This window comes from Mauremys mutica, chromosome 20 (genome assembly GCF_020497125.1).
Source record: "Mauremys mutica isolate MM-2020 ecotype Southern chromosome 20, ASM2049712v1, whole genome shotgun sequence".
Classification (NCBI taxonomy): domain Eukaryota; kingdom Metazoa; phylum Chordata; order Testudines; family Geoemydidae; genus Mauremys; species Mauremys mutica.
In genome coordinates, this window is record NC_059091.1 from 5,440,004 (window position 1) to 5,464,884 (window position 24,881).

Below are 24,881 nucleotides of genomic sequence, written 5' to 3' on the forward strand. Positions count from 1 at the left end.
GGCAGGTTGTATGGAATGAAGACAGGTTGGACATGTCATACGTCGTCATGCCCCAGCATTCTGCACTATAGTGTTTGTTAGGCCTGAAAGAAAATGTTGCACAAAGCAGTTTTGCCAGCCTGACCAAAGTCAGGCTAACAAGAGTTTCTGGGTAGCCCCTGAGTGGAAAAACATCTTACAAAGAGCTGGAAGAAAGTAAGATAAGGGAGGGGCTGCATTCTTGCATTCTTGTGCCGAAAGGTACAGGTCAGTTTGTTAAGATATGGAGACTTGCTATCTTCACTCCCTGTTTCTGTCTTAGGTCCGTTCTTAACTCCTGTCTTCCAATTTCTGGTGCTTGGCAACCATGCTGATAAGAAAGTTGCTGGGGTATCATGACTTGCTTACATTATAAAGAAAGATAGATATGCTTTGTTACTAAGGTTTTTTTGTTACTAACCAAAGGGGGGTGGGATATGGGTTGTGTGAAACGAATAATCTATGATGCGACAGAACTGTCTATATAACCTATACTTAGGGCTTGGCTACACTTACAAATTTGCAGCGCTGCAGCAGGGTGTGAAAACACACCCTCTCCAGCGCTGCAAATTGCGGCGCTGCAAAGCGCCAGTGTAGTCAAAGCCCCAGCGCTGGGAGCGCGGCTCCCAGCGCTGTCCGTTATTCCCCACAGGGAGGTGGAGTATGGACAGCGCTGGGAGAGCTCTCCCCCAGCGCTGGTGCTTTGACTACACTTAGCGCTTCAAAGCGCTGCCGCGGCAGCACTTTGAAGTGCTAAGTGTAGCCACAGCCTTAGTTGTAAAGAGTAAGCTGGTTCTCTCTGGAGACAGGCTGCTCTCTATTGTTGTGTACACCCTTCAATAAAGAACTTTTGATCGGACCTTGCTGGTGTGCCTGTCTCTCCGCGGTCAGACAACGAACCTCGCCGTTTGGGGTGTCAGGGTCCCCAACATGTTGAAAGTACACACCTCTGATAAATCTTGAGTTTGGTTTTGTTGTTGTATTTTGATGATTTCCAGATTGTATTTAAGCTCCTGAAGGTGTTCCTGGCTCTATTGATTCTGTTCATACCCATCTTAATTTAAATTTAAAATTAACTTTCAGGTGTAAACAAACTCTTACTTTCCCTTCCCTGACATTTGTCTGTTTGACCTACTTAGAATATAATCTCTTTGGAGCTGGGACTGTCTCTTATTATGGGTTTGTCTACACAGAAAGCTAATACAGAATAAGAAAGCGTGTGAATTTAAAGTAGATTAACTATTCCTCGTTAACTCTGTGTGGACACCATTATTCTGGAATAAGAGTGCCTTGTCCCAAATTAGTTTAATCCCAGTGGATTAAGCTAATTTATAATAAGGCATTTTTATTCTGGGAATAAGAATGGAGTAACCAATTAGCAACATTAGTCCGGAATAAGACCAGGTGTAAATAAGGGCTGAGTGTTTCACACAGTGCGACCCTGCTCTCTAGGGTGACCAGATATCCCGATTTTTTTACAGGGACAGTCCTGATATTTGGGGCGTTGTCTTCTATAGGCGCCTATTACCCCTGGCCTGATTTTTCACACTTGCTGTCTGGTCACCTTACTGCTCTCCCTTGGGTTTTGTAAGTCCTACAGGAATAGAAACAATAATAACCCCTGCCAGGGCTGGCAGGAAGTCCTATAAAGAAACCAAAACCTGGACATCATAGGGCCTGAATTTCCCATTTTAGCAGCACAACTCCCAGGAATGTGCATTTTGGGGGGCGGGACCCAATTGCTGCTGCACACGGCCCTGTGGCGCTTTCCTACCCCCTCCCCCGCTTCCCACCTCTCCCTTCTCAGCCTCCCCCGCCCCTTCTTCTCAGCTCGCGCACGCGCAGCTCCGCCGCACGGAACCTTTCTGCCCCCGGCCAGAAAAGCGTTGGCGCTTGGTGGCCCGCCGGGCGGCCGAGCCGAAGGACCGGACAAGATGGCGGCCCCCATGAGGGAAGGGGCCGAGGGGTTGCCCGGCGGCTCCGAGCCCGGGGCGGCCCCCTACGGGAACTTCCCCAATTACTCCCGCTTCCACCCGCCCGAGGGCCGCGTCCGCCTCCTGCCGCCGGCGCTGCTGGGGCAGCTCTTCCCCGCGGGGCCCTCCCCACTGCTGGGGCTGGACGTGGGCTGCAACTCGGGGGTAAGAGGCCGCGCGGGGCGGGGAGGAGGAGGGGACACTAGGGTCACGGTAGCATGGGAAGGGGGCCGGGATAGCTTGGGGGGTGGCAGTGGGCTGGAGAGGGAGGGGGCGGGCTGAGGTTACATGCGGGAGGGAAGAGCTGGGGGAAGCTTGGGGGGCAGTGGCCTGGGGGTAGCACGGAGGTGGGAGGGGAGCATGGTGGGGCAGTGCCCAGGGGTTAACATGGGAGAGGGAAGAGCTGGGGGAAGCTTGGGGGGCAGTGGACTGGGAGTAGCATGGAGGTGGGGGGGAGCATGGTGGGGCAGTGCCTGGGGAGGGAAGAGCTGGGGGAAGCATGGGGGACAGTGGCCTGGGGGTAGCACGGAGGTGGGGGGGAGCATGGTGGGGCAGTGCCTAGAGGGTTAACATGGGAGAGGGAAGAGCTGGGGGAAGCATGGGGGGCATTGGTTGGGGGGGGCAGTGCCCAGGGAGTTAACATGGGGGAGGGAAGACCTGGGGGTAACATGGGGAAGGGGCAGTGGATGGGACTAGCATGGCAGAGGGGAAGATCCTGGGGTAGCATTAGGGTTGCCAACCCTCCCGGATTGGCCGGGAGTCTTCCAGAGTCAGCCTTAATCTCCTGGTGGCTACTGAAACCAATCCAGGAGATTTTAATAGGACAAAGTCTGGTCGGCGGTGCAGCAGGGCTAAGGCAGGCTCCCTACCTGCCTGGCTCCACCTGGTTCCTGGAAGCAGATGCCAGGTCCAGCTCCTAGGCTCAGGGTCCAGCCCCTGTTCTCTGGGTGGAGCCCCGCCCCAAGCACCGACTCCACAGCTACCGTTGGCCGGGAACCACCGGAATCTAGTTTTGCAAATCTAGTTTTCCTTTCTTTTGGCCTAATGCCTCAAAGTTGAAAGAAAATGTTTTGAGATGAAATGAAATGACAGCTCTAGTCCTGACCACTTGTGCTTATTTTAAAATCCCATGGTAATTTTCATAAGGTTGGTGTTTTGGCAGAATTTCAAGGCTCCTACCTACATTCTATTTCTCTAAATTCCCCTTGTATTTTACCTGGAATATTCTCTGTGTGATGTATATTTTTGCTGTGAACTGTGTAGATGTGGTGCATTCTACTTCAGAAGTGGCTGTGTTTCTTTAGTGCATGAAGAAATGATCCAGTGTATAAGTTGGACATGGCTTTAAAAATGGCTTCTGCGGATAAAGAGGACTTTATTAGACTGAGAACTATATTAAGAAAATGCATTTGAGTGAAAGTACTACTTTAAATTCTGCTTTGGATGCATTTGTGTTATCATTTATGGTTGTTCTTAATCTCCTTGCATTATCTGAGTGATAAGTGAGTTATTCTAGACCTCATTTCAGATGAGCTTTCATGAGATCAACTAAACATCTGGTCATAAGGCCACAGGAGTTCTCAACTTTTCTTTCTGATGCCCCCCCGACGTGCTATAAAAACTCCATGGCCCACCGGTGCTGCCACAACTGTTTTTCTGCATATAAAAGCCAGAGCCAGCATTGGTGGGTAGCAAGCAGGGCAATTACATCGGGTCCCACGCCTCAGGGGCCCCTGTGAAAGCTAAGTTGCTCAGGCTTTGGCTTCAGTCCCGGGTGGCAGGGCTCTGAGCTCCAGGCTTCAGCACCGCGCCGCATGGCTTTGGCTTTCTGCCCTGGGCCCCAGCGAGTCTAACACCAGCCCTGCATGGTGGACCCCCTGTAACCTGCTCGGGGTCAGGCCTGGGCCCCTGGTTGAGAACTGCTGGTTTAAAATACAGAAGCCAAAGAGAAAATGTTTGACCACTAGAGGACACTGTATCCCTACATAACCTAATACTCTTTTTTTACTTGTACACTAGAGAGAAACACAGCTGTGTTTATTCCTTGGTATCATGTCATTTGGGAATTTCACCAGCAGCTTTGATGGTAGGAGACACATTTTCCTATTCAATGGAACAGCCTGAAAAAGGAAATGGAGGGGAAAGCCCTGACAGTCCCTATCTTATGGCTTTATAAATATTTTCCCATGAGTAATTTGGAGGAGGAAGTGCATTATTATCAATATGGCCTTCTAAATCCTCTATTCAGGTTATTAGAGTCCTCTGAGGCTTATCTAGAGAGCCGAATATAGCATCCACCTCTCCAAAGGAAGGGGGTATTCAGCAAGATGTATACTGGCAGAACTACTCTTCCCCATAGTAGTCAGGGCAGGATCCTGGGTGTCAAGGGACCTGGCCCCTGTTCCTGGCTCTGCTGCTGACTTGAGGCGTGATTCAAAACCCAGTAGAGTCAATGGAAAGACTCCCATTGAATTAAATGGGCATTGGGTTAGGTCCTTGCTGCGTGATCCTGATTGTCGCTTTAATGCCTCTAAAATGGGGATAACACATAGGGAAGTTGTGAGGCTTGGATAATGAACATCTTTGAAAGCCCTTAGAGATCTTCAAAGAGAAGGTGCTGTGACATTTTTTTTTGTCCTGGTTCCAGAAAGGATGAATCCATCAATGGGTTGCCCTACTCTGCCGGACTTCGAAACCTCAAGAAAAATCTGAGACCTGATCCTGGTATCTCAATGGGCCCATATATCTTGGTGATGCGTTACTGAGCATGCTGAATGAATCCATGCTGTTTTTCCTTCTGCAGGAGCTAAGCGTTGCTCTCTACAGACACCTCCTTGGTCTACAGGAGAACGAGGCCAGCCCCGATCAGCCTGTTGTTGGGAAGATCCTGAACCTCCTGTGCTGCGACATCGACGCAGCACTGATCGAGAGAGCTGAGCGATGCAGTCCCTTTCCTGGCTCCATCTCCTATGCCACCCTGGATGTCATGGATGCTAGCGCCCGGGAGTTGTTCTTGAGCTCCTATCTGAGCAGGTTCAGCCGTTCCACCTTTGACATTGGCTTTTGTATGTCAGTGACCATGTGGATCCACCTGAACCACGGGGATGATGGCCTGGTGGAGTTCTTATCCTACCTTTCGTCTCGGTGCAACTACCTGCTTCTTGAACCCCAGCCGTGGAAGTGTTATAGAGCAGCCGCCCGGCGCCTCCGGAAGCTGGGTAGGAATGATTTCGACCACTTCCACTCTCTGGCCATCAACGGGGACATGGCAGAGAGGATAACCCAGATTTTAACTGAGGACGGTGGCATGGAACTGGTGTGCTGCTTTGGTAGCACAAGCTGGGACAGGAGTCTCTTGCTTTTTAAATCAAACCGATTGACTCAAAAGCAACCCTGAGAAAGGGGAGCCCTGTGCCTGATGAAAACATCATCCTGCGCCCAGGCAGAGGGGGAGAGAGAGGTAATGGTCTGAGCATAGAACCGGGAGCCAGGAGCTTCTGAATCTGCATCTCAGATCTCACGCTGATTCCTCTCGCCCCTCTCTGCCTCAGTTTCTCCATCTGCAGAACGAGGATGATAATTGTGACCTATCTCTTGGGGTGCTCGGGTAAAGTGCTTTTGAAGATAAAAAGTGCCATATAAGTTCTTTGTACATATACAGGTTATTTCATGGAAAGACAGTGCATTTACCTTTCCCTGGGGATTCTCAGAGGAACAAAAATACACTTCCATTTATCACCTATGAGAATCCGTTTCTTCCCTCAGATAATATTTTTTTTATAGTTCTGTTTTATGACTGCACTTCCTAGCAGTTTGTAAGTGATAGCTGATGGGCAGTTCTAAAGGGGTGTGGATTTGGCTAGCGTTAAGAGCTGCCCAAACAGTATCAAGGCATCTTTGCTGCCATTTGTCTCATAAGCAAACTTCCGCAGGCTGCCAAAGTGTGTGGACTTTGACCGTCCCATGGAATGAAGTTCTTGTGGGGCGTGTAGCCATATAATCAAAACAAAAGTGAAAGCTCTTCGATAAATAAACTTTTTTTTATTTTTAATCAAACATGCATTTTATTTTTTTCTCGTCAACTTTCCACTCAACCGTTGAGTCTATCCAGTTACATTTTAGGAATCGAGGGTTCTGCTAATTGAGTTTATAGTACAATTGCATAATAAAAGCAATGCCTTTGCCTGTATATTAGTCATAGGAAAATAATCAATACTTCATGAAATCAGGGGGCTTGGTTGAAATATCTTCTTTTAAATTAATGGTAAAAATCTATTTTCAGGTAAGGCAGCTGTAATCAAATTTTAAAAAGCCTTAAAATGTGGGAAATACACAGTTAAGGAATTGTCATTTCTTTTTATTTATTTATATAAAAATAAATCTTTTTAGCAATTCTACGTTTCATTTTTTCTTATCATTTCTTTAATGATACTAATGATTTTCAACATATTTCCAATCTTATATCTACTTATTGTTCTATGTATAATAAAGATAGTAAAACATTTCTAGTACTTTTGATAATTAGTAAGATTTGCATGTATTCTGAAATAACAGATTAAAAGTATCTTGTGGTATAGTTATAATTTGCATACTTCAAGAACTTTAGGTAGGTGGAAGTTGTAAGATACTCCAGTTACATGTTCCACTGTTTTCTTACAATACATCTCCAGGTTTCACTCCAACTATACTGTAAGTTATTAGTATCATTAAAGGCAATATACAGATACAAACAATGAAAGGGAAAATTGACTGCAGTGACACAATCTTCCACTAGGAGGAGAAGTTCTCTAACTAACCTTTCATGCAGTTGGGCAGAATGCCAGAGATTACATATCTATATGACACGGACTTTTTTTCCTCCTTATGGGAGCTTTCTAAGTGACAGTATAATGGTGTGTAGTGCTTGAGGAAACAATTAAGAAACCCGTAATGAGCTTAAATTTTAAACCAACCCCTGTACAGCCAGCCAGAGAGTTCTAAAGGCAAAGGGTGAGCAAAACTAGCTGTTGAAATCTCTGAATAATTATTGTCACCAAAAGGAAATATACCTTTGTTTGCCCTGGATGGGCAGGGATCACAAAGTCCTCATGGCTAGTGTTCAAAGATGTCAATCAGTTGCTGTCACTCATAATAGTTTAAATTGTTGCTTTCAGACATACAAATTTGTTCAAAGAAATAAAGTAATAGTAATTGACTGTTATAAAACCTCCTTTCACCCAGCAATCCTCAAATCTCTTCCATGCTCCGATGATCACTTTGGCTCCTACTAAAATACAGCGACCCATGAGGTTGAACGTATGAGGTGCAGTGCACAATTCCAGAGCACAGTTTAGGATCGAGTGAAGACCCCTGTATCCATTCAGAACTCCCAAGGGGAGGTGATATGGACCATGGCCAGCACCTAAAGTTATCAGTCAGAACTGCTGTTACATAAAGTTCCATGTGATCGTTAATGGACAGGGGCTGGCACATCTCACTTGATAAAACAGTGTTTCCCGTTTACAACACCTCTTCTAGCATCATGCTGAGGCCTTGTTTCATTGCCGACTCAAAGGAAAGAATAAAATCATGATTGAATCACCAGCCCTATTTCCTTCAGTAACCACTGAGGCTTTTGCGTAGAGGGCTTCAGTCTAGATAGACTGACCCAGCCCTGACACCATCCAAGTAATTTGAGCCTTTTTTTTTTCCTACTTAAGTCATTAGAGCCTCCTACAGAAATCCCTGATTCATTCTGATGTAAGGGCTCACTAGATCGTCTGGTTTGACCTTCTGTATGTCACAGGCCATGAACACCCTCCGGCACTTGTACGCTAAACCCAACAATTGAAATGAGATGAAAATATTACAGCCCCCAGGAGACTGGATTAGATCATTATGTGCCACAGGCAGAGAGGAGGGACCGCGGTGCACCAATGCTTGAGTCCCCTGCAATGGCAGGGAATTGATTACATGAGATGTACCCAGATAATCCTGGGAAGTGACCCACACACTGCAGAGGGAGGTGAAATCCCCCAAGGTTGCTGCCAATCTGACCTGGGGGAAAATTCCTTCCCACACCCACGTCTGGCAATCAGTTAGACCCTATGCAGGTCCAGCCCAGCCAAGCAGCTGAGAGAGAATGTTTGGTGCCACCTCAGAGCCCTGACTCACCCCGCCCAATATCCCATATCCAGCCATGGCCATCCCTGATGCTTCAGAAGAAGGTGATTTTAAAAGCTTTCCCAGAATACAGTATGTTTGTGGGGGGGAGCAGGGGCAGGAAATATCCCTTCCTGACCCCTGCCGGTGTCTGGCTGAAACCCTGAAGCATGAGCTTTAGGAGTACAAGACCTAAATCAGAAGTGAGCCCTGCGCTCCACCATCACAAGCAACCCCCCTCATACCATTGCAATTGTAAATTGGTGGCTGCTGTATAGAAGCTACGGTATTTGCTCAAACAATGAGGAGTCCTTGTGGCACCTTAGAGATGAACACGTTTATTTGGGCATAAGCTTTTGTGGGCTAAAACCCACTTCATCAGACCCATGGAGCAAAAAAACAGTAAGCAGAATATATATGTTCTAGCACATGAAAAGATGGGAGTTGCCTTGCCAAGTGGGGGAGGGGGGTGTCAATGCTAATGAGCCAATTCATTTAAGTTGGAAGTGGCCTATTCTCAACAATTGATGGGAAGGGGTGAATACCAAGGGAGGGAAAATGACAACCAGGCCAACGCAATCAAGTCGGCCCATTTCCAACAGCTGATGAGACGGTGTGAGTATCAGCAGAGGGAAAATGACTTTTTGTAGAGGCCCATCCACTCCCAGTCTTTATTCAGGCCTAATTTGATGGTGTCCAGTTTGCAAATTAATTCCAGTTCTGCAGTTTCTCGTTGGAGTAGCAGGAAAATATTTTAATCCCAGTAACTGGTCAGTAGCGGTATGGATTTTCAATCTCCAAAGAGTTAACTTCCTGTATCCCTTGCCCTATGGGGAAGTCAGCTGGGCAGAGTGGTTGGATTGTGAGCTCCAGAAGGCTTGTTTTATTCTAGGGAGCTAGATCCTCCTCCTTTCAGCGTGGAGTAAACAAGTTTCCACATCTCATTATTATGAATCTTGTTGCAACGGATTTTAAAACTTGGACTGTGTTAGCTATTGATGGTGGGGAAATGAATCTGCCATCGATTTCGCTAAAGAGCCAACCCATCCCTCAATCTCTGTGCCGTAGGTTTTTCTCTAGCGCCTATCACTTGGGTAAGTAAGGGCACATCTCTGCGTACAGTGCGGCACAGGCATAGCCAGACTGGTCCAGCTGCGCTTTTGCGGTGAAGACGCTTTAGGCCGAGTGACAGAAGCTAAGTCGGCGGGAGGAGCTCTCCAGTGCACACTGGCGCTTACGCTGGCCTCTTTTACCTGGCTTGGGGGGTGAAATGTTCACACCCCTGAACCACATACGTTTTGCTGACATGGTAGCGTAGACGTGGCCTCAGAGTCTGACCTACCGCCCCTTGCAGTTGATGGGAAAAGCTCCCACAGACTTCAGTGGGCGTGAATCCGGGCCTCTCCACACAACACCACAAAATCCCTCTCGACTGAGCCTACCCTTTTACGCCCTACTTATCTATTGCTGTGATCTAAATTGTCCAGTTGGTGGCGCTGATGCACCACAGAATCCCGCCTCTTGGAAATCTGCTTAGTTCAGTATTTGCTGCTGCTGCTTTTTTCTCCAAACGTTTCTCTCTCTAAACCTTTCAGATCAGGCAGATTCAAGGTTCACATTAAACGGGTGGGGAGCAGGGCCGCCTGGGGTGGGGGGGCCAGTGGGGCAATTTGCCCCAGGCCCTGCAGGGGCCCCCACGAGAATACAGTATTCTATAGTATTGCAACTTTTTTTTTTATGGAAGGGCCTCCCAAAAGTGCTTTGCCCCAGGGTGAACCCTCTGGGTGGCCCTGGGGGGAAGCAGCTTCCTCTTCTGCAGAGGAGCTCACCCGCTCTGCGTCCTGGTTACCCCTGCGACTCCTCCCCCGTCCCTCCAGGGGATGATTTGTATTCTTGTCCCGCCAAGAAACTTTTGAAGAGCAATGTGCCAAGATGGCGGCAGGAATTAGCCAAACTGTCCAGCTGGGGACATTTGCCCTCCAACCCTGGCCCACGCTATTTCCCATCTCCTCTGTGGTTCCTCACCCTCCCCACCTGGTTTCATTCCCTTTGTGGATTACACAGTACAGACCGTGAGTTTAGATGGATTCACAGAGCCCACACCGGTGTGAATCGGGAGTAAGTCCTGTTGCAGTCAATGGCATTAACTCTGGATTTACATCAGTGGGGCTTAGATCAGTATCTGGTCCAGTGCAGTTTGAATATAGGGACTGCTCAGAAATGTTGGTCTACACACACACATACACATCTTATGCACAGAAACGTGTGCACACAAGAGCAGGACCAGTGCTCATAGCTTGGTCACAGCTGGAGATGGGTGAGATCTTTGGACCAAAACTGTCCCCTCCCCACCCCTGCCAGCAGATTTGCAGAGGTATCCGTTTTGCCCAATTGTTCCTTTAAAAAACAAACATCAGAAAAAGTTAAAATGTTTGGTTTTGACAGATTCCAAATGAAACATTTTGATTTTTTGGAGGATTCAAGGTGAGTTTTCATTTTGAAATTTCCTTTCATTTTATTTGTAAAAATTCAAAACCACTAACACGTGCTCAAAATAAAAGTGACACAATCCTGTAGGAACATGTCCATGTAGGGGAAAAAAAAATTGTTGAGGAAAAAAATTGAAGAAAAGCCTTTCAGAATTTTCTTTTGAGGGGAAATTTTGAAATTCTTTGTTTTTGTTCTGACTCGGCACAACCTAGACCTCCCCAACTGCAACTTGAGACCATTGCTCCTTGTTTTGTCATCTGCCACCACTGAGACCAGCCGAGCTCCATCCTCTTTGGAACCCCCTTCAAGTAGTTGAAGGCTGCTATCAAATCCCCCCTCAGTCTTCTCTTCTGCAGACTAAACAATCCCAGTTCCCTCAGCCTCAACTCGTAAGTCATGTGCTCCAGCCCCCTAATCATTTTCGTTCTCCTAGCTAGATAGGAAAGGGGGCCTTAGGTGTCCCAGTATGTACAGGGGGAGGTTGGTAAAGGAAAAGGCTGAAAACTGTGGCACCAGACCATGCTTCTGACTTATGAGGAGAGGCTGAGGGAACTGGGATTGTTTAGTCTGCAGAAGAGAAGAATGAGGGGGGATTTGATAGCTGCTTTCAACTACCTGAAAGAGGGTTCCAAAGAGGATGGATCTAGACTGTTCTCAGTGGTAGAAGATGACAGAACAAGGAGTAATGGCCTCAAGTTGCAATGGGGGAGGTTTAGGTTGGATATTAGGAAAAACTTTTTCACTAGGAGGGTGGTGAAGCACTGGAATGGGTTACCTAGGGAGGTGGTGGAATCTCCTTCCTTAGAGGTTTTTAAGGTCAGGCTTGACAAAGCCCTGGCTGGGATGATTTAGTTGGGGATTGGTCCTGCTTGGAGCAGGGGTTTGGACTAGGTGACCTCCTGAGGTCCCTTCCAACCCTGAGATTCTATGATTCTTTCCGTACCCACCTCCTTGTAATTTAGAGCAGCGGGAGGAGGGGAGGGAAGACATGAGTGGCCATGGGACGGCTGGGTTTGTAGTGTTTCAGAGTTGCATCATGCTCACTAGTTTAATAGTAATAGCTGCTAGACCAAGATCCGGTCGTGATGATGACTCCAACCCCTATGTGTCAAACTGGATTAGACATAGCTACTGGCCTGCCAAATGGGGCAAACTAAATGACTGTTGAGGGGTCAGTGGCAAGCTATGCGAGTGTCTTTGCCCAGCTGGAGAGAGGAATATTGTGGCTGAAATAGAAAGAAACCCGGGAATCTTCTGGCCTTGTGTTTAGAGCCAGTTGGAATTTTTTTTTAATGCAGAAAATTTTGACCCTTTTAGTTGAAAAACTAAAAAGCCACCCATTTTTGGCCAAAAACTGACCAAAAAAATCAATTTGGGGGCAGGAGGGATGAAAACTGACAATGTTGGGATGAAACCTGCTGATTTTATACCATGCATTTTCATTTTTCAGATTGAACATTTTTAGGAACGGGGACACTTCCCATGAACGTTTTTCTTTCCATTGGGAAAAAAAATGTTTTGACAGACAATTTCCAGCCAGCTCTAATTACGACCCTAGTTTAACTCTTGAGCTGCAGTCACTAACCAAGCTCTCTCCTGCGGCCAACCTTCACAACCTTGGGAAGTACTTGGGATCCCCTTGGAGCCTGATTTTTAGAGGTGACAATCTCCTGCTGCATTGGCGTCAGCTGAGTGCTTGGGGAAGTCAAGCCCCCTACTGGCTGATCCAAGCGTCATCTCAGGAAACTGCCACTACAGCTACCGCTGTGATGGACTGGACAGAGATTGGATAGGGTAGAAGCTTTCCAAGCCATTATGCGTATGAGAGGAAGGATGGTCCAGAGGTTTGATCCCCAAACACAGTCAATTCCCTGCTCCAACATGGGCGTCCTGTGTGATCTTAGCAAAGTCACTCAGCCTCTCTGTGTGTCAGTTCTCCAGTTGTACAATAGGAATAACCCTTCCCTACCTTGCAGCTGGGCTGTGTGGGTGACTACGTTAAAGACTGGGCAATGGGAGCTGTGTGAATACCGAAGACCGATAGATACGGCCTGGAGGAGCTGCTTGTTTCCTGTCCATCATTCACTTCCGGTCAGTTTCTCAGCTAGCTCCCACGATCCCTGTGTAGACAGAACCCAGCCAACCCGGATTTCTGATCAGCTTGTTCGCTGGCTTTCTCTGAAACAACTGGGTGAGCTCAGCATTGGGCTTGAAAATAAGAGCTGCTCAGTCACAGAAACGTGGTGCTGGAAGGGACTTGGAGAGGCAGGATCAAATAAACCAAGTCATCTCTGGCCGGGGTTTGTCCAACCAGTTCTTAAAAACCTCCGGTGATGGGGATTCTGGTCACCTCCAGTGTCATGGGTGTTGGGTAGATTCCCCCTGAAGAAAGAAGTCCAAAGACCCTGGGTTCTAGGGACTCTGATTACCCTTTAATTAACGACTGGGTGGATCAGTAGCAGCACCACTGAAGTGGAATTACCCCGCATAAATGAGAACTGAATGAGGCGCTGGGAGCCCAGGCAGGGAACAAGGGTTGATGCAGGAACCTGGTTGATTAGGAGACAAATTCCCCACCCTGACATGGGGCAGGGGGAGAGGTGTGGACAGCAACGTGGGGAAGGGGAAGAGTGGAAGGGGGTGGCTGGCCGGCTTTGTAGACTCAAGAGTTGGGAGCCAGGGCTGGTTTGGTTTGGACTAGGGACTTCTGTCTGCTGGAGAGTTAGAGCTGAACTTGTCAAAGAGCAGAGGTGGGAGGGAAAGTGATTTTAGTACGGAAATCAGAGCAGGCAAGTTGTCGGTCACCCAGTGACTGCTACTCCCCCCTCTCTTGCTCCCAGCTTTCTCACGAATAAAGCATTGGCAATGCATAGGTCAATTAATACTCCCCCCCTCCTCCCCCAACAGCCCGAGCTGGCTAGAGATGTAATATTCAAGTTTGGGAAACAAGAATCAACAATGACACCTCTGGCCCCCCCTCCCCCCGCAAGCAGCTTCCTGTAGCTGAAAGCTTGGTAGCTTGTTGCTACAAGCTCCTCATGGCAAAGGCTGCAGTTCTCCTGTGTTCTGCTTCATGGGCGTGATTTCCCTCCTCATTGCCAGTGAATAGCCGAGGAAGTGTGAGAGCTGCTGATCCACGTATCTCCTCCTGGCAGGAAGGGATGTGGAGCATGGGGACCCCTTGAGCAGTAAACCACCCCCCCCCCGACTCTCCAAATCACCCAGATGTGCACTCAGAAATACATACATATATGGACCTCCCCCACCCCCGCCACTGAGCTGGTTGGGATTTTTCCAACCAACCATTTTTTTCCGCTGGAAAATGGTGATTGGTCGACCCCGAAAGGTTTCACCGGAGCATATCGATTTTGACAAAGTTTTCATGGGGACGGTTTCTCTGGTCACAAATGGAGTTTTTGGTCAAAGCCGGAGCACGAGAGATCTCAGAACAGCCAATGGTTTGGTAACTTTCACGTGGGAAAGCCGGATTCTCAACCCCCTGCTTTGGCTGACAGAGAGCAGGGATTTGAACCTGGGTCTTCCGCACGCCAAGCAAGTGCCTTGGCCATTATAGGGTGGGTTGCTCTTGGCTCTGCGTTTTGGTGAGAACTTTGGGGAGGTCTCCGTTTCCTCCTGATTAGGGGAAAAGCTGGTTCCTACCCCTGGTGCCACTCCCTTGCAAGATTCTGAGATGATTAAAAGTTACTAGTTGAGTGAATGGCGTTTGCGCTCCCCTTTCCATTGCTAGGAGAGGCCTCTGCGGGACAGTGGCTGGGGCGCTTTGCTAAGATTTAAGTAGCATGAGTTCTGTTGCTACCTCTGCTGCGTGACTTTGGACAAGCCGTTCCTTCTCGCAGCGCTCCAGTTTCCTCCCTTTTTATCTCAGCATGACGGGGAAGTGGATTTGCGGTTGCAAAGTGCTTGGAAATCTTGGGTTGGAAAGTGTTACGTACAGACCCGATCCGCAATCCCTGGAAAGACTTCCACCGACTTCACTGGGATTCAGATCAGGCCTAGAAGTTAAGGACTGTTAGTGGCTGCCTTGATCTCTGCATGGCACTGGGGCAAACATCTGAGTCCTTAGGTCCTTCACAGGGAAACTGGATTCTTTGGGGCTGGAGGGGAGGTCTGACTTTACAAGCAATCATCTTTGCAGCATTAGGGCACTCACCTGCCGGAGTGTTAGCTCATCGCCACGGAGCCGGCGTGTCAGGGTGGGATTCTTACTTGAGCTGATCAGCGGATGCTGGTTCCCGCCCCACCTCGCGAGGTCTCAGAGCTCCAGGCTCCTGAGCCTGAATGTCTACACTGCAATTTTACGGCCCCGCAGCTGGAGCCGAGTCAGCTGACCCAGACTAGCTGAGGCCACGCCGTGGGTCTTTGAGCTTCGTGTAGACGTGCCCACACCCTCTACTGAAACGTGAGCTTTTTGATTCATAAAACAGAAATGTAGACCTGGAAGGGACCTTGAGAGGCTGACCTACTCCAGCCCTCCATGTTGGACTAGATGAAAGTGTAGTGGTGGATGAGTGCCAGTGCTATCCCACCAAGCTACGGACCGTGAGACAGTCTCTCTCTCCTTCTCTCTCGACCCTTCCCCATGAAAACATCATCAAAATGTCTCCGCACAATGTTTTGGCTTCGATGAATCAGTACATTTCAGTGAGATGAAATGTCATTGGGAATGTCCCAGCCAGCTCCAATTCTCACCCCTTCATGTACAGCAGGGCACAGTTTGGCTAGGTTCAGTGTCTGTGTGCGTGCGCATGCACAGCAGGGTGAGATGGCCACTCCCTGGAGCCGCTAAGATTGCCCCCTAGGAGAGGCAGGACTTGCTGGGCCCATGACCAGACCTGGCAGGAGAAATTCTGTGGCCTAGTTCCTAAAAGGGGGATCATAGTTTTATGGCTGGACTTGTAAGTTATGTGGGTTTTGGTGTACCTGGCTGTCGGAGCGTTGGGGGGGGGGGGTGTCAACCCAAAAACACTGAGGTCTGCAAAACGCCACGAAGCTGCTGAAACCCAGAGATCGGAATCCGGGTGCTTGAATGAACATGTTCATCACGCTGCCACAGGCCTGCCTTCCCCCAAAGAGAACAAGCTGCGGGATGACACATCAAAGGAGAAGGGCAGATCTGTCGTCTTCGCCGCTGAGATCAAAAGAAAGAAGCAGGGCGTCTCCTCTCCTGGCTGGAGGATGAGATGTCTCCGCCCCTGTTCTCTGGGTCCCTTTAATCTCAGCTACATCCCAGGAGGGCACTGTTTCAGGCGTGTGGGTGAGGTCCTTGTGCTTTGCCTCTTGAGTTGCCCATTATTTCTTTTTCTGCAAGGGAGGATATCTCGGGTGGGATGCTCTTTTGGGGAAGAATTTTCCCTTCCTTGGTGCCTAGAGAGTGGCATCCGTTGCAGAATTACATGGGGGGTGGGGTGGAGGAATGCAAAGCTCAGAAATAATCTACAGGGCCGTGCACATCATAACGAACCAACTGAGAAAGGGACCTGGCATGAGCATAGAAGGTGCCAGGGTAATTATGCATTAGCCACAGTCGACAAATGAAGGCCCATGCTCTGGTACTGACTTTGAATTGCAGAGCTCCTTGCTATCTTGTCGATGCATTTCTCCCTGCTTCCCCTCTGCTGTGAAGATGATCCAGAATGTGAGTTCTGCTCTGTGAGTTTGTGTCACATGCTGTAGGGTGCACAACCAGGTCTTAAAAAAGCCAGAGCACAGACCACAGAGACGCATGAATTAGCAGGAGCATTTTCAAAAAGCTGCAGTGACTTTTCAGGACTATGTGCAGTGAATATTATAAAAGTTCTTGAAATTCCTGTGGCTGATACCCAGAACTACAATATCATTCTGTGTTATCCTGAACTTCTCCGTGTGGGTACCTAGAACCAGCACTGCATTCTCTGTGATCCTGAATTTCTCAGAATGGGTACCTAGAACCAGCACTGCATTCTCTGTGAGCCTGAACTTCTCAGAGTGGGTACCTAGAACCAACACTGCATTCTCTGTTATCCTGAATTTCTCAGAGTGGATACCTAGAACCAACACTGCATTCTCTGTTATCCTGAAAGTCCCAGAATGCATACCTAGAACCAGCACTGCATTCTCTGTTATCCTGAAAGTCCCAGCATGCATACCTAGAACCAGCACTGCATTCTCTGTTATCCTGAAAGTCCCAGCATGCATACCTAGAACCAGCACTGCATTCTCTGTTATCCTGAAAGTCCCAGAATGCATACCTAGAACCAGCACTGCATTATCTAGGCCTTCTCTGGGGCACCTCACAGATTTCTCTCTGTTCTCGGATTTCAACAGAACGCTTCATCTGCTAGTTCCCAACCGTTCCACCTAAAATACACATTCCAGTTCTGCTGTAGCATTTCCAGTGTACACCTGGCCTGAGCTACATACAGGTTGGGACAGATCGTTAAGCAGAAGGGGTAACACATGGCGTAGGCGAGCACATGAAACAAAGTGGGAAATTGGGGATTAGCTTGTTATGCATAACGGGTTTGAAGTGGGCAATTAAGGGTAGCTGGCAGTGAGGTGTGTTACAAATTGTTGTAATGAGCCATGAAACCAGAGTCCCTGTTTAGTCCAGGGTTTTGGGTGTCTAGCAGAGTTATGAATTGAAGTTCCCCGGCCGACCGTTTGAAGGCATTGTGCAGTTTTCCTTTGAGGACAAGGACTGAGAGGTCAGCTATGGCGCGATCGCTTTGTGAAAAGTGTTCGCTCACGGGCGAGATAGAGTTTTGGGTGCCTTTTCTCATTTTTCTGTGTGAGTTCGCTTGCGAGTGTTGGGATTGTCTGGTTCCACCCATACAGCAGTTGTGGGGCATTTGATCCCCGGGCTGAGGTTCACCCTGTGTTGTGATAGGCACACGTGGGACCCATGAATGGCGAAAGGGGTGTTGTGATCACCATCGCAGCGGAGCTACGCCTGCAGGTTCGGCAGCTGTCGTCCTGGCAGGGTCTGGTGCCGCTATGAGTTGGTGGGTCCTGATCTGTGGGGAGCTTGGTTCCGTGGGGTCGTTCTGGGCCTTGCAATCGGTTTCCTTCACCTGAATGATACAATGGAACCGGACTCCTTAGCTGCCCTCTGGGTTGTAGACTAAGGAGCTAAGAGGGGTATAAAGGCAAGCAGGGTCCTGTCAGGCCATTCCCCTGGCAAGCTTCCCAAATGATTAGCTAGTAACCCAAACCCAGTGGGCTTCGCCTGGAGGGATAGGTATAAATGGGAGACCTAACCCTGCTGTGCCGTGTTCTCTCTGGTTCTGCATTTCTGACTGGCGTGTCACCAGCAGAACGTGTCCGTTCCCTGCCAAGGCTGCAGGCCCTGGCTGGTAGCGGCTCTCTGGTTTGTGTGTGCATGTGTGAGTTATTTTTTCCAACAACAGAGACCAGCTTCAGCCGGTTTGTGCAAAGTACTGACTTCAGGCATCCGGGGGAGTGGGCGGGGAGGAGTATGTGTGTGTGTGTGTGTGGGGGGGGGTCTTTTAAAGGCTTGCAAACAAAGTTACTAAGGAAAATATTTGCAAAGGTTTCTTGTTTTCTTTGCCGGGTTAAAATGAGCAAAGCACTGCACAGGACAGGGGAATGAACCTTGGCTAAAGGATGTAGCTCCAAACCACGTCTGTAAGGTCCCAGGTAAACGTGTTTGCATGTGGCATACACCCTGTGTGTGTGCATCCATGTATTTTGCATGTTTGCACCCACGGTGTGTGCAAAGTTTGTGTATGCGTGGATCATGCGGGGTGTTTGTGTGAGATTATGCCTCCCTGCATGTGAGGTGTGCAGCCACATGGGAAAAATCAGCTACCACGAGTGCTTGCAAAACCCTGTCAAGAAAAGAGTCCAACACTTTCCACCTACGTGGCAGCTGCATTTGAGGCACTCAAAGCACATTTTACAGCGGGGAAAACTAAGACACAGGTGAACGGTCACCAGTTTACGTATGGTACCATTTGGATGCATGACAAGTGCGTTGGAGGCAGTGAGTGTCAGGCCTGAGATCAGTTACAATATATTGGGTCCTCTACCAGCGGGCTCTTACGGAAATCAGTGGTGGAGCCGGGGCTAAAACCCACACCCCTTGCTCCCATCACTAGACCTCTGTTCAGTCACAGGGTTCAGACACATGTTCCTGTGTGTTCCTGCTGGCTATGACCACTTTGCTCCTGCACTAGCTACGGGATTCTCGTGCACCCAAAGCAGGGTGCTCGTTTGCATGCTGTTACCCAGAAGGCATTGCTAGCTCCTGGAGGGCAGCCACTGTCGAACCAAAATCCTGCTTGTTAGTGGGGGACATGAAGCTTTCTGAGGGGATGTGGTGGGTTCTCCGTCAACCGAAGTCTTTAAACCAGCATTGGATTGTCTTCCTAGAAAATGTGCTCTAGCTCACCCACAAGATGTGGGCTGGAGGCAGCCTCACCGGATGAAAGTCTATGGCCTGTGTAAAGGCAGGAGGTCAGACTAGATGATCATAATCATTCCTTCTGGCCTTCAAACCTATAGATGAAATCATGGCCATGGAATTTGGCCATTGACTTCACTGTGGTAGGATTCCACCTCTGCGATCTGTTTGATAACTGAGGGGTGAACATTCTCCTCCCGGGAAATCCTAACCTATCCACTCGGGCTGAAATTTGGAAGGATCGGGCCCGATCCTGTCTCAGACTTCAAGGACAGCAAGACCTGGAAGCTCTAAACACACCCAGGTTCGTGTTTTATTCTCATGTAGATGAGGTGGCTTCCAACTTTTGTTGATCGATGACGTTCTCCTCGTGTTTCCCCGAACCTCTCATTCCTAGGTCGGCCGTTTGAGTCTAGCCCAGGTAAGTGGAGAACCCAAAGCCATTCCCGTCTGACAGCTGTTGGGTGAAGTGAGGTTGGCAGGTCTCAGCCTCGTTTCTAGTGTCCCCCCTCACTGGCCTCCCTGGACCACACAGGGGTTTATGAATCTGCTGTAGCTCTTGCGCTAACAGAGCTGGGCCTCTTCGTTCAGTCCGTGTCTAGATCCCGAGGCTCCAGGTTTGACAGCTGCTGCCAACCCACCTAGGGGGTGCTAAGAGGCCCTCCTTGCTGATGGTCTGTATAGGCAAACCAAAGGCTGTGAATGAATCCCCATAACGTTACACCCTGTCAGGTCTGGCACATTAGCAGGGGGAGACGCACATCTAGGCCAAATCCCGCTGTCAGGGAAATGCTAGCCGCCGATCAAGCTGATTTGCTGATGGAGACGCTTTGAAGCCTGGAAGATTCGCCATAGGTGCCGAGATCAGGGAAAGTGGGGTGGAGCTGCCCGCTCTTGCTGCAGTCACCCCATTCCCAGGGCCGGTGGACGCTGCCAGCTCCCAGATCAGCAAATGCAAAGGGAAATGCAGGGCGGGGCTCGGGGCCCGCCCCTGTGCTGGGAACAATGCTGACGAAGAGAAGAAAGAAAGTAGAAAAAAAACAACAACCCAGAAACAAATCCTTTGGGCCAGGGTGGAGCAGCCTCTGAGGAGCATGAATTCTCCCTTCCCAGGGAGGTGGAAAGGGAAGCGAGAGGCCTTGGGCTGTCAGTGTTTCTCTCAGTTCTCCTGCCCAAAGGTCTCTGCCTGTACAGAACATGATGGATCATGGGGCTGTAGGGAGCACAGCAGTGTTTGCACGGAGTGTGTGTTTGCAGGGGGAGGGGAGCAGAGATTGTGCACTGGTACCCAATTTGGCTTCTCCCCAGAACATGCAATGACAGGGGGTAGCAGAAATCAGACCCGAGCTAAGCCTGCTGTTACCCAGTGCGCTGCCTTGGCAAGCTCCGGGTGCATTGCTAATAAGGAGCAGCTCATTCAAGAGCCCTCAACTCACATCTGCTTCCATGGGAGTTGCAGGCAACCATGCACCTTGCAGAACTCGGCCTGTGGCATAATAATCTTGTGGATCTGGATTATAGATGCAACATTCACATCTGGATTCGGGTCTGGATTCCAAACCTCTCCCTCCCCTGCCTGCAAAGTTCTGGGGGAGGTGGAAGGGGTTAGGGCAGCTGATTATAGGGATATGGGCTGATTTCGAAATCTGGATCCGGAACTGAGATCTGATTCTGTTCTCACACCGAATTAAACTGTTTTGACTCCATTGGCCACGGTTCTGATCGCACTTGCAGCAGTGTAAATCAGGAGTAATGCCAATTAAATCAGCAGGCCGGATCCTCAGCTGGGGGAAATCAGGGCGAGGCTGATTTGCACCAGCTGAAGATCTAGGCCGTTGGAGGTCTGCTGGTGTAAGGGAGATCGGAATCAGGACCAGTGACATCGCTGGAGTGACTCCTGACACTGTGTCCAAACTGCTTCCTGTCACAGAAGTGAAAATGGTTTTGTTCTGTGCACTCTAGCAGCGAAACTGTTTTTAACAGCAGCCAAGGGGTGCAGAAGAGACTCTCTGCCAACCGCAGGTCCTCTCCTGCTGTAGATCGGCCCTAGAGACTGAGATGAATTCACTGTGCTTGCTTAATTAGCAGCTTTCCGTCTCGCTGCTGCTCCTACTTTGCAGGAACCAGAACCGGCCCTGAAGACTCCCCTTTCTTTCCTCGCAGGCCATAACTGATGCCCTGCTCTCAGTATCGGGGTGTCCAGGGGTCTTCTTGAATGTCAAGGTGGTGGAATGGTTCTCTCCATGGGTCAGACCATCAGCCGCTGTCAATCGGTGAAGCTCCGTTGATGTCCATGCAATGTTACACCCAGCTGGGAGTCCGGTCTTAGACTCAAGGAGGAAGACCTCGTGCCCATCCAACGTGCACACACCCGCACACAAACTCACATGCACCAACTCACGCATGTATACACAGACCTTTCCCTTCTGGACTCAGAACCAAGAAACCTGGGGCAACCAGACCCAAGCTCATGCATAGAGAGATACCTTTCCTTGCACACTTAGCCCCGTGGGAACTGGGGATCCACACACAAATATGCCCACACCCCAAATGCATGCACAATGTCCCTGGCAATCTAACATGCATACGATTTTTTGCAATCCCAGGTATCTTCCTCAACAGCCTATAATCTCCCACTCCCTGTATTGTGACTTCACACTTCTTAAGAACTCTAGCCATGTTTTAATAACTGGTGTCTAGCTGTTGGAGTCACCCACTCCCAGATGCTATCAAGAAAGAAAAACACTTAGGAGAGCACTCAAAGATGACCACGGCGGGAGGTGACCTGTAAATGATCCAGCCTGCTGTGTCACAACATTCCCACCCCATTCCTCGCATGGCAGGGATAGTTTGCAAAAAACCCACAGGCTTTTCGGTGCTCTGCAGAGAGAGCAGCACAAAGGAGACACGTGTCAGCTCACGAGCCAGGGGCCCAATTTTGTTCCCACCGAATCCGGGGCGGGAGGGGGTTTCCTGGTTGCAGCTTCTATGGAGGTCCAGATTCTGATTTCACTAGGGTGAATCAGGAGTAACTCCACTTCTGTCAATGGCATTGCACGTGTGTAAGCAGGAGAACTGGAGTCACTCCTGATTTACACCGCTGTACCTGAGAGCAGAAGCAGAGTCATCAATGGAGTCAGGACCCAGATCCCACCAGGTCTCTACCCTGCTTCCAGCAGCCCATTTCCTCTAGCACTTTCAATCCCATGAGGTAGGACTGTGCTATTGCGTCCATTGTATGGATGGTGAACTGAGGCCAAGAGAGAATAAGTGACTTGCCGAAGGTCAAACAGGGAAGCCCGTGGCACAGCAAGGCACTGAATATGGTTCTCTTCAATCGCTGCAAGCAGCAATGGGGCATCTTCCAACTGGAGTCAATGGAGCGATACTGATTGATCTCCACCGAGGATGTGCCCCTGAGATGGTACCTGCTGTTCCTAAGGGCCAGCCTAAGCTCTATGCACCCTTCACGTCCCAGTCCATGGGCCCTTTGCACGGGGAGAATTTCGCTCCGTAGAGCTCGATCCTGCAGTCCCACCTTGGAGCTGCCAAGAATCCCCAGCTGCCATTCAAAGCCCATGGGAGCTGCAAGGGCTCAGCCCTTCTGTGCAGTCGTTCAGCACCTTGCAGGATTGGGGCCCGTCTCTGCAGGGTATCTGGAGACACTTCCTGCCTGTGTTCTACATAGTTGCGTTGTGTAACCTGCAGAACATGTTCCACGTACATATGTGGGCGATTCCCCCCGGGGCGCACTGAACTGGATGCTCAGGCTGGAACGTGCTCATCAGATGCTGGTGCGATTAACAAGGGCTGGGAATTGCTTCTGGAACACCGGACACATGGGGTCTGTAGTTTCATCTCCCTCCCTCCCAATGCAGAAGGACGCGGTGCCTCCCTCACCTTGCTACACTGAAAGCAAAGCACTGGGAACCAGACGCTAGGGAGCAATTCCTGGGGGGGGTGGGTGGGCGGGGGAGCAGGTGGCCAAGAAGGGATCTAGAAAGGTTTGTCTGGGTCCAACACGGGCCAGAGTCGCCGGTGATGTAAACAGCATTGCCAGACCTGAATGTTCCCCAACCAGGAGTCAGGGCTCCCGCAATCATGAGACTAGCTTAAAATCATGGGATTCAATATAGATAATTTTGGTTTTTTGAGGCTTCATGGCTCATGTTTTTAAGCTGTTCCCTGCAACCGCGCGTGCTAAAAATTGAGGCCCCAGCTTTCATGGGTTCTGACCCCCCTGCACGGTGGAGACGTCACCGTGGAGAGGCAGAGAGCTGGGGTGGGAGCAGGCCGGAGTCTACTCCATCAGTGCAGGAGGTGAGGCAAGGCGCATCTGCACTAGGGGAGGCCAGGAGCACGTAGCAGGAGAGACCATGCTCCCTTGCCCTGGGAAGCAATCCATCTCATTAGCACAAGCCTGACATCCTTGCAGTTGAAGACACCAGTCTCCCTTTGCACTGGGAGAGTCCAGACGCCACTGCAGCAGGGAGTCCAGATACCCTTGGACTCAAGGCGGCCGGTCTCCCTTTGCATCGGGTCAGCCTGACTCCCTTGCACGGGGGAAATCCAGCTTCCCTATTGACCGGTTCTGCAGCGGGTGCAGCCCTGCTCCGGCTATTCCAGCTCCAGCCCCTCTGCAGTGGGTGACTCACCCTGGGATTCCTCAGCTCTGAGGTGGTTCCTCTCCCCCTCTGTGCTATGTTTAATATTGTTCAAAGCCCTGAATCAGAGGGTGTGGCCACAAATCTCCCAAACGGGCAGGCCTCGGCAGGAAAGGAGCAAGAGCCTTTCTCACTGCGAGATGAATACCTGGCCCGGTGCCACGAGGGCTCTGCCAGCCCCACAGCACCCTGACCCCTGAGCGCTTGGGGTTTGCTCCTAAGTCACTGGTTTGGAAGGAAGGTTGATTTTACCCCTCTCTCGACAACAGCCACCCATCTGCCCCCTTGCGCGGTCCCGGTTCCCACGGCTGGGTCCCCGTGACTCATCTTGCCTACACTTCAATCTCAAATACTTTCTCCGCCCTGCCCTACCCGCCATGCCCCATACGCCTCTCTGCTCGGACGGCGGCTTCAGCCCGGAGGACTGGAGGCTGTTGCTGGGGCCCAAGCGTCCCCTTAGCCCCCACCGACGGCACCACCTCTAGGCCCTTGGCTTGCTGTGACCTGTTGAGATCGAGGTTCGGACCAGGTGCTGACCCGATCCTGAGTTGATTCTTGAGTTGCTCTACGCCTGCACCTGGAAGAGACAAGTGAAACGGGCAAGGATGCAACACACCGGGGGCCCCCTGCTCGCTCCTGGTCCCATGTGCAGCCTTGGGCAGTGGGGAGGCTACTAGCTAGGTGGTTAGAAGACCCAGGTTCTGTTCCCTGCCTCTGACCAACCGGGTGGCCTCGGGAAAGTCGCTTCCCCTTTGTGCTGCCTCTTGTCCTTTGTCTGGCTCCTCGGTTGCCCCTGGTGGAAAGTGAAACTGGCTTCCCGAAGTGCAAGGGAGCACGGACTCCTCCAGTGCCCGGGTGTCCAGCCTCCCTTGGCCTGGGGAGAGCTGCCTCTCGCTTTGAGTTTGCACAATGGGGCCCTGATCTCAGCGCCACACCATCCCATGGGGGAAGCAATTACAAAAGGCCGGCGCTCGGGCCACCGGGCCCTGCTTTCCTCTTGCCTCCAGAGAAATGAAACCCTCGCCACCCACGCGAGCAGCTCCACCCCCATCTGCCCCCTCCCATCTCCCGCCAGGGCTCTGGTCAGTGGGAGGGTTCTCCAGGCTACACATGGGCAGCGGGCACCACCCAGGGCCAGCCCTCTCTGCCCACCAGCCCTGCTCCCATGCAGAG

At 50.2% G+C, this 24,881-nt stretch overlaps 1 protein-coding gene across 1 annotated transcript; it reads left to right on the forward strand.

Annotated features, from left to right (window-relative positions):
* Window positions 1-1,896: 1,896 nt before the first annotated feature.
* BCDIN3D (BCDIN3 domain containing RNA methyltransferase) lies at window positions 1,897-6,014 on the forward strand. The gene is made up of 2 exons (XM_044994410.1): window positions 1,897-2,156; window positions 4,795-6,014. Exons 1-2 carry the CDS (start codon window positions 1,953-1,955, stop codon window positions 5,386-5,388), a joined length of 798 nt encoding a protein of 265 aa, XP_044850345.1. The 5' UTR covers window positions 1,897-1,952; the 3' UTR covers window positions 5,389-6,014.
* The last annotated feature ends 18,867 nt before the right edge of the window (window positions 6,015-24,881 follow it).

Excerpts from the sequence above, each read along its gene's own strand:
- BCDIN3D (XM_044994410.1), top strand. The coding sequence starts at position 1,953 with ATGGCGGCCCCCATGAGGGAAGGGGCCGAGGGGTTGCCCGGCGGCTCC. Across the intron at positions 2,157-4,794 it reads ACGTGGGCTGCAACTCGGGG|GAGCTAAGCGTTGCTCTCTA; the intron begins GTAAGAGGCCGC and ends TTCCTTCTGCAG.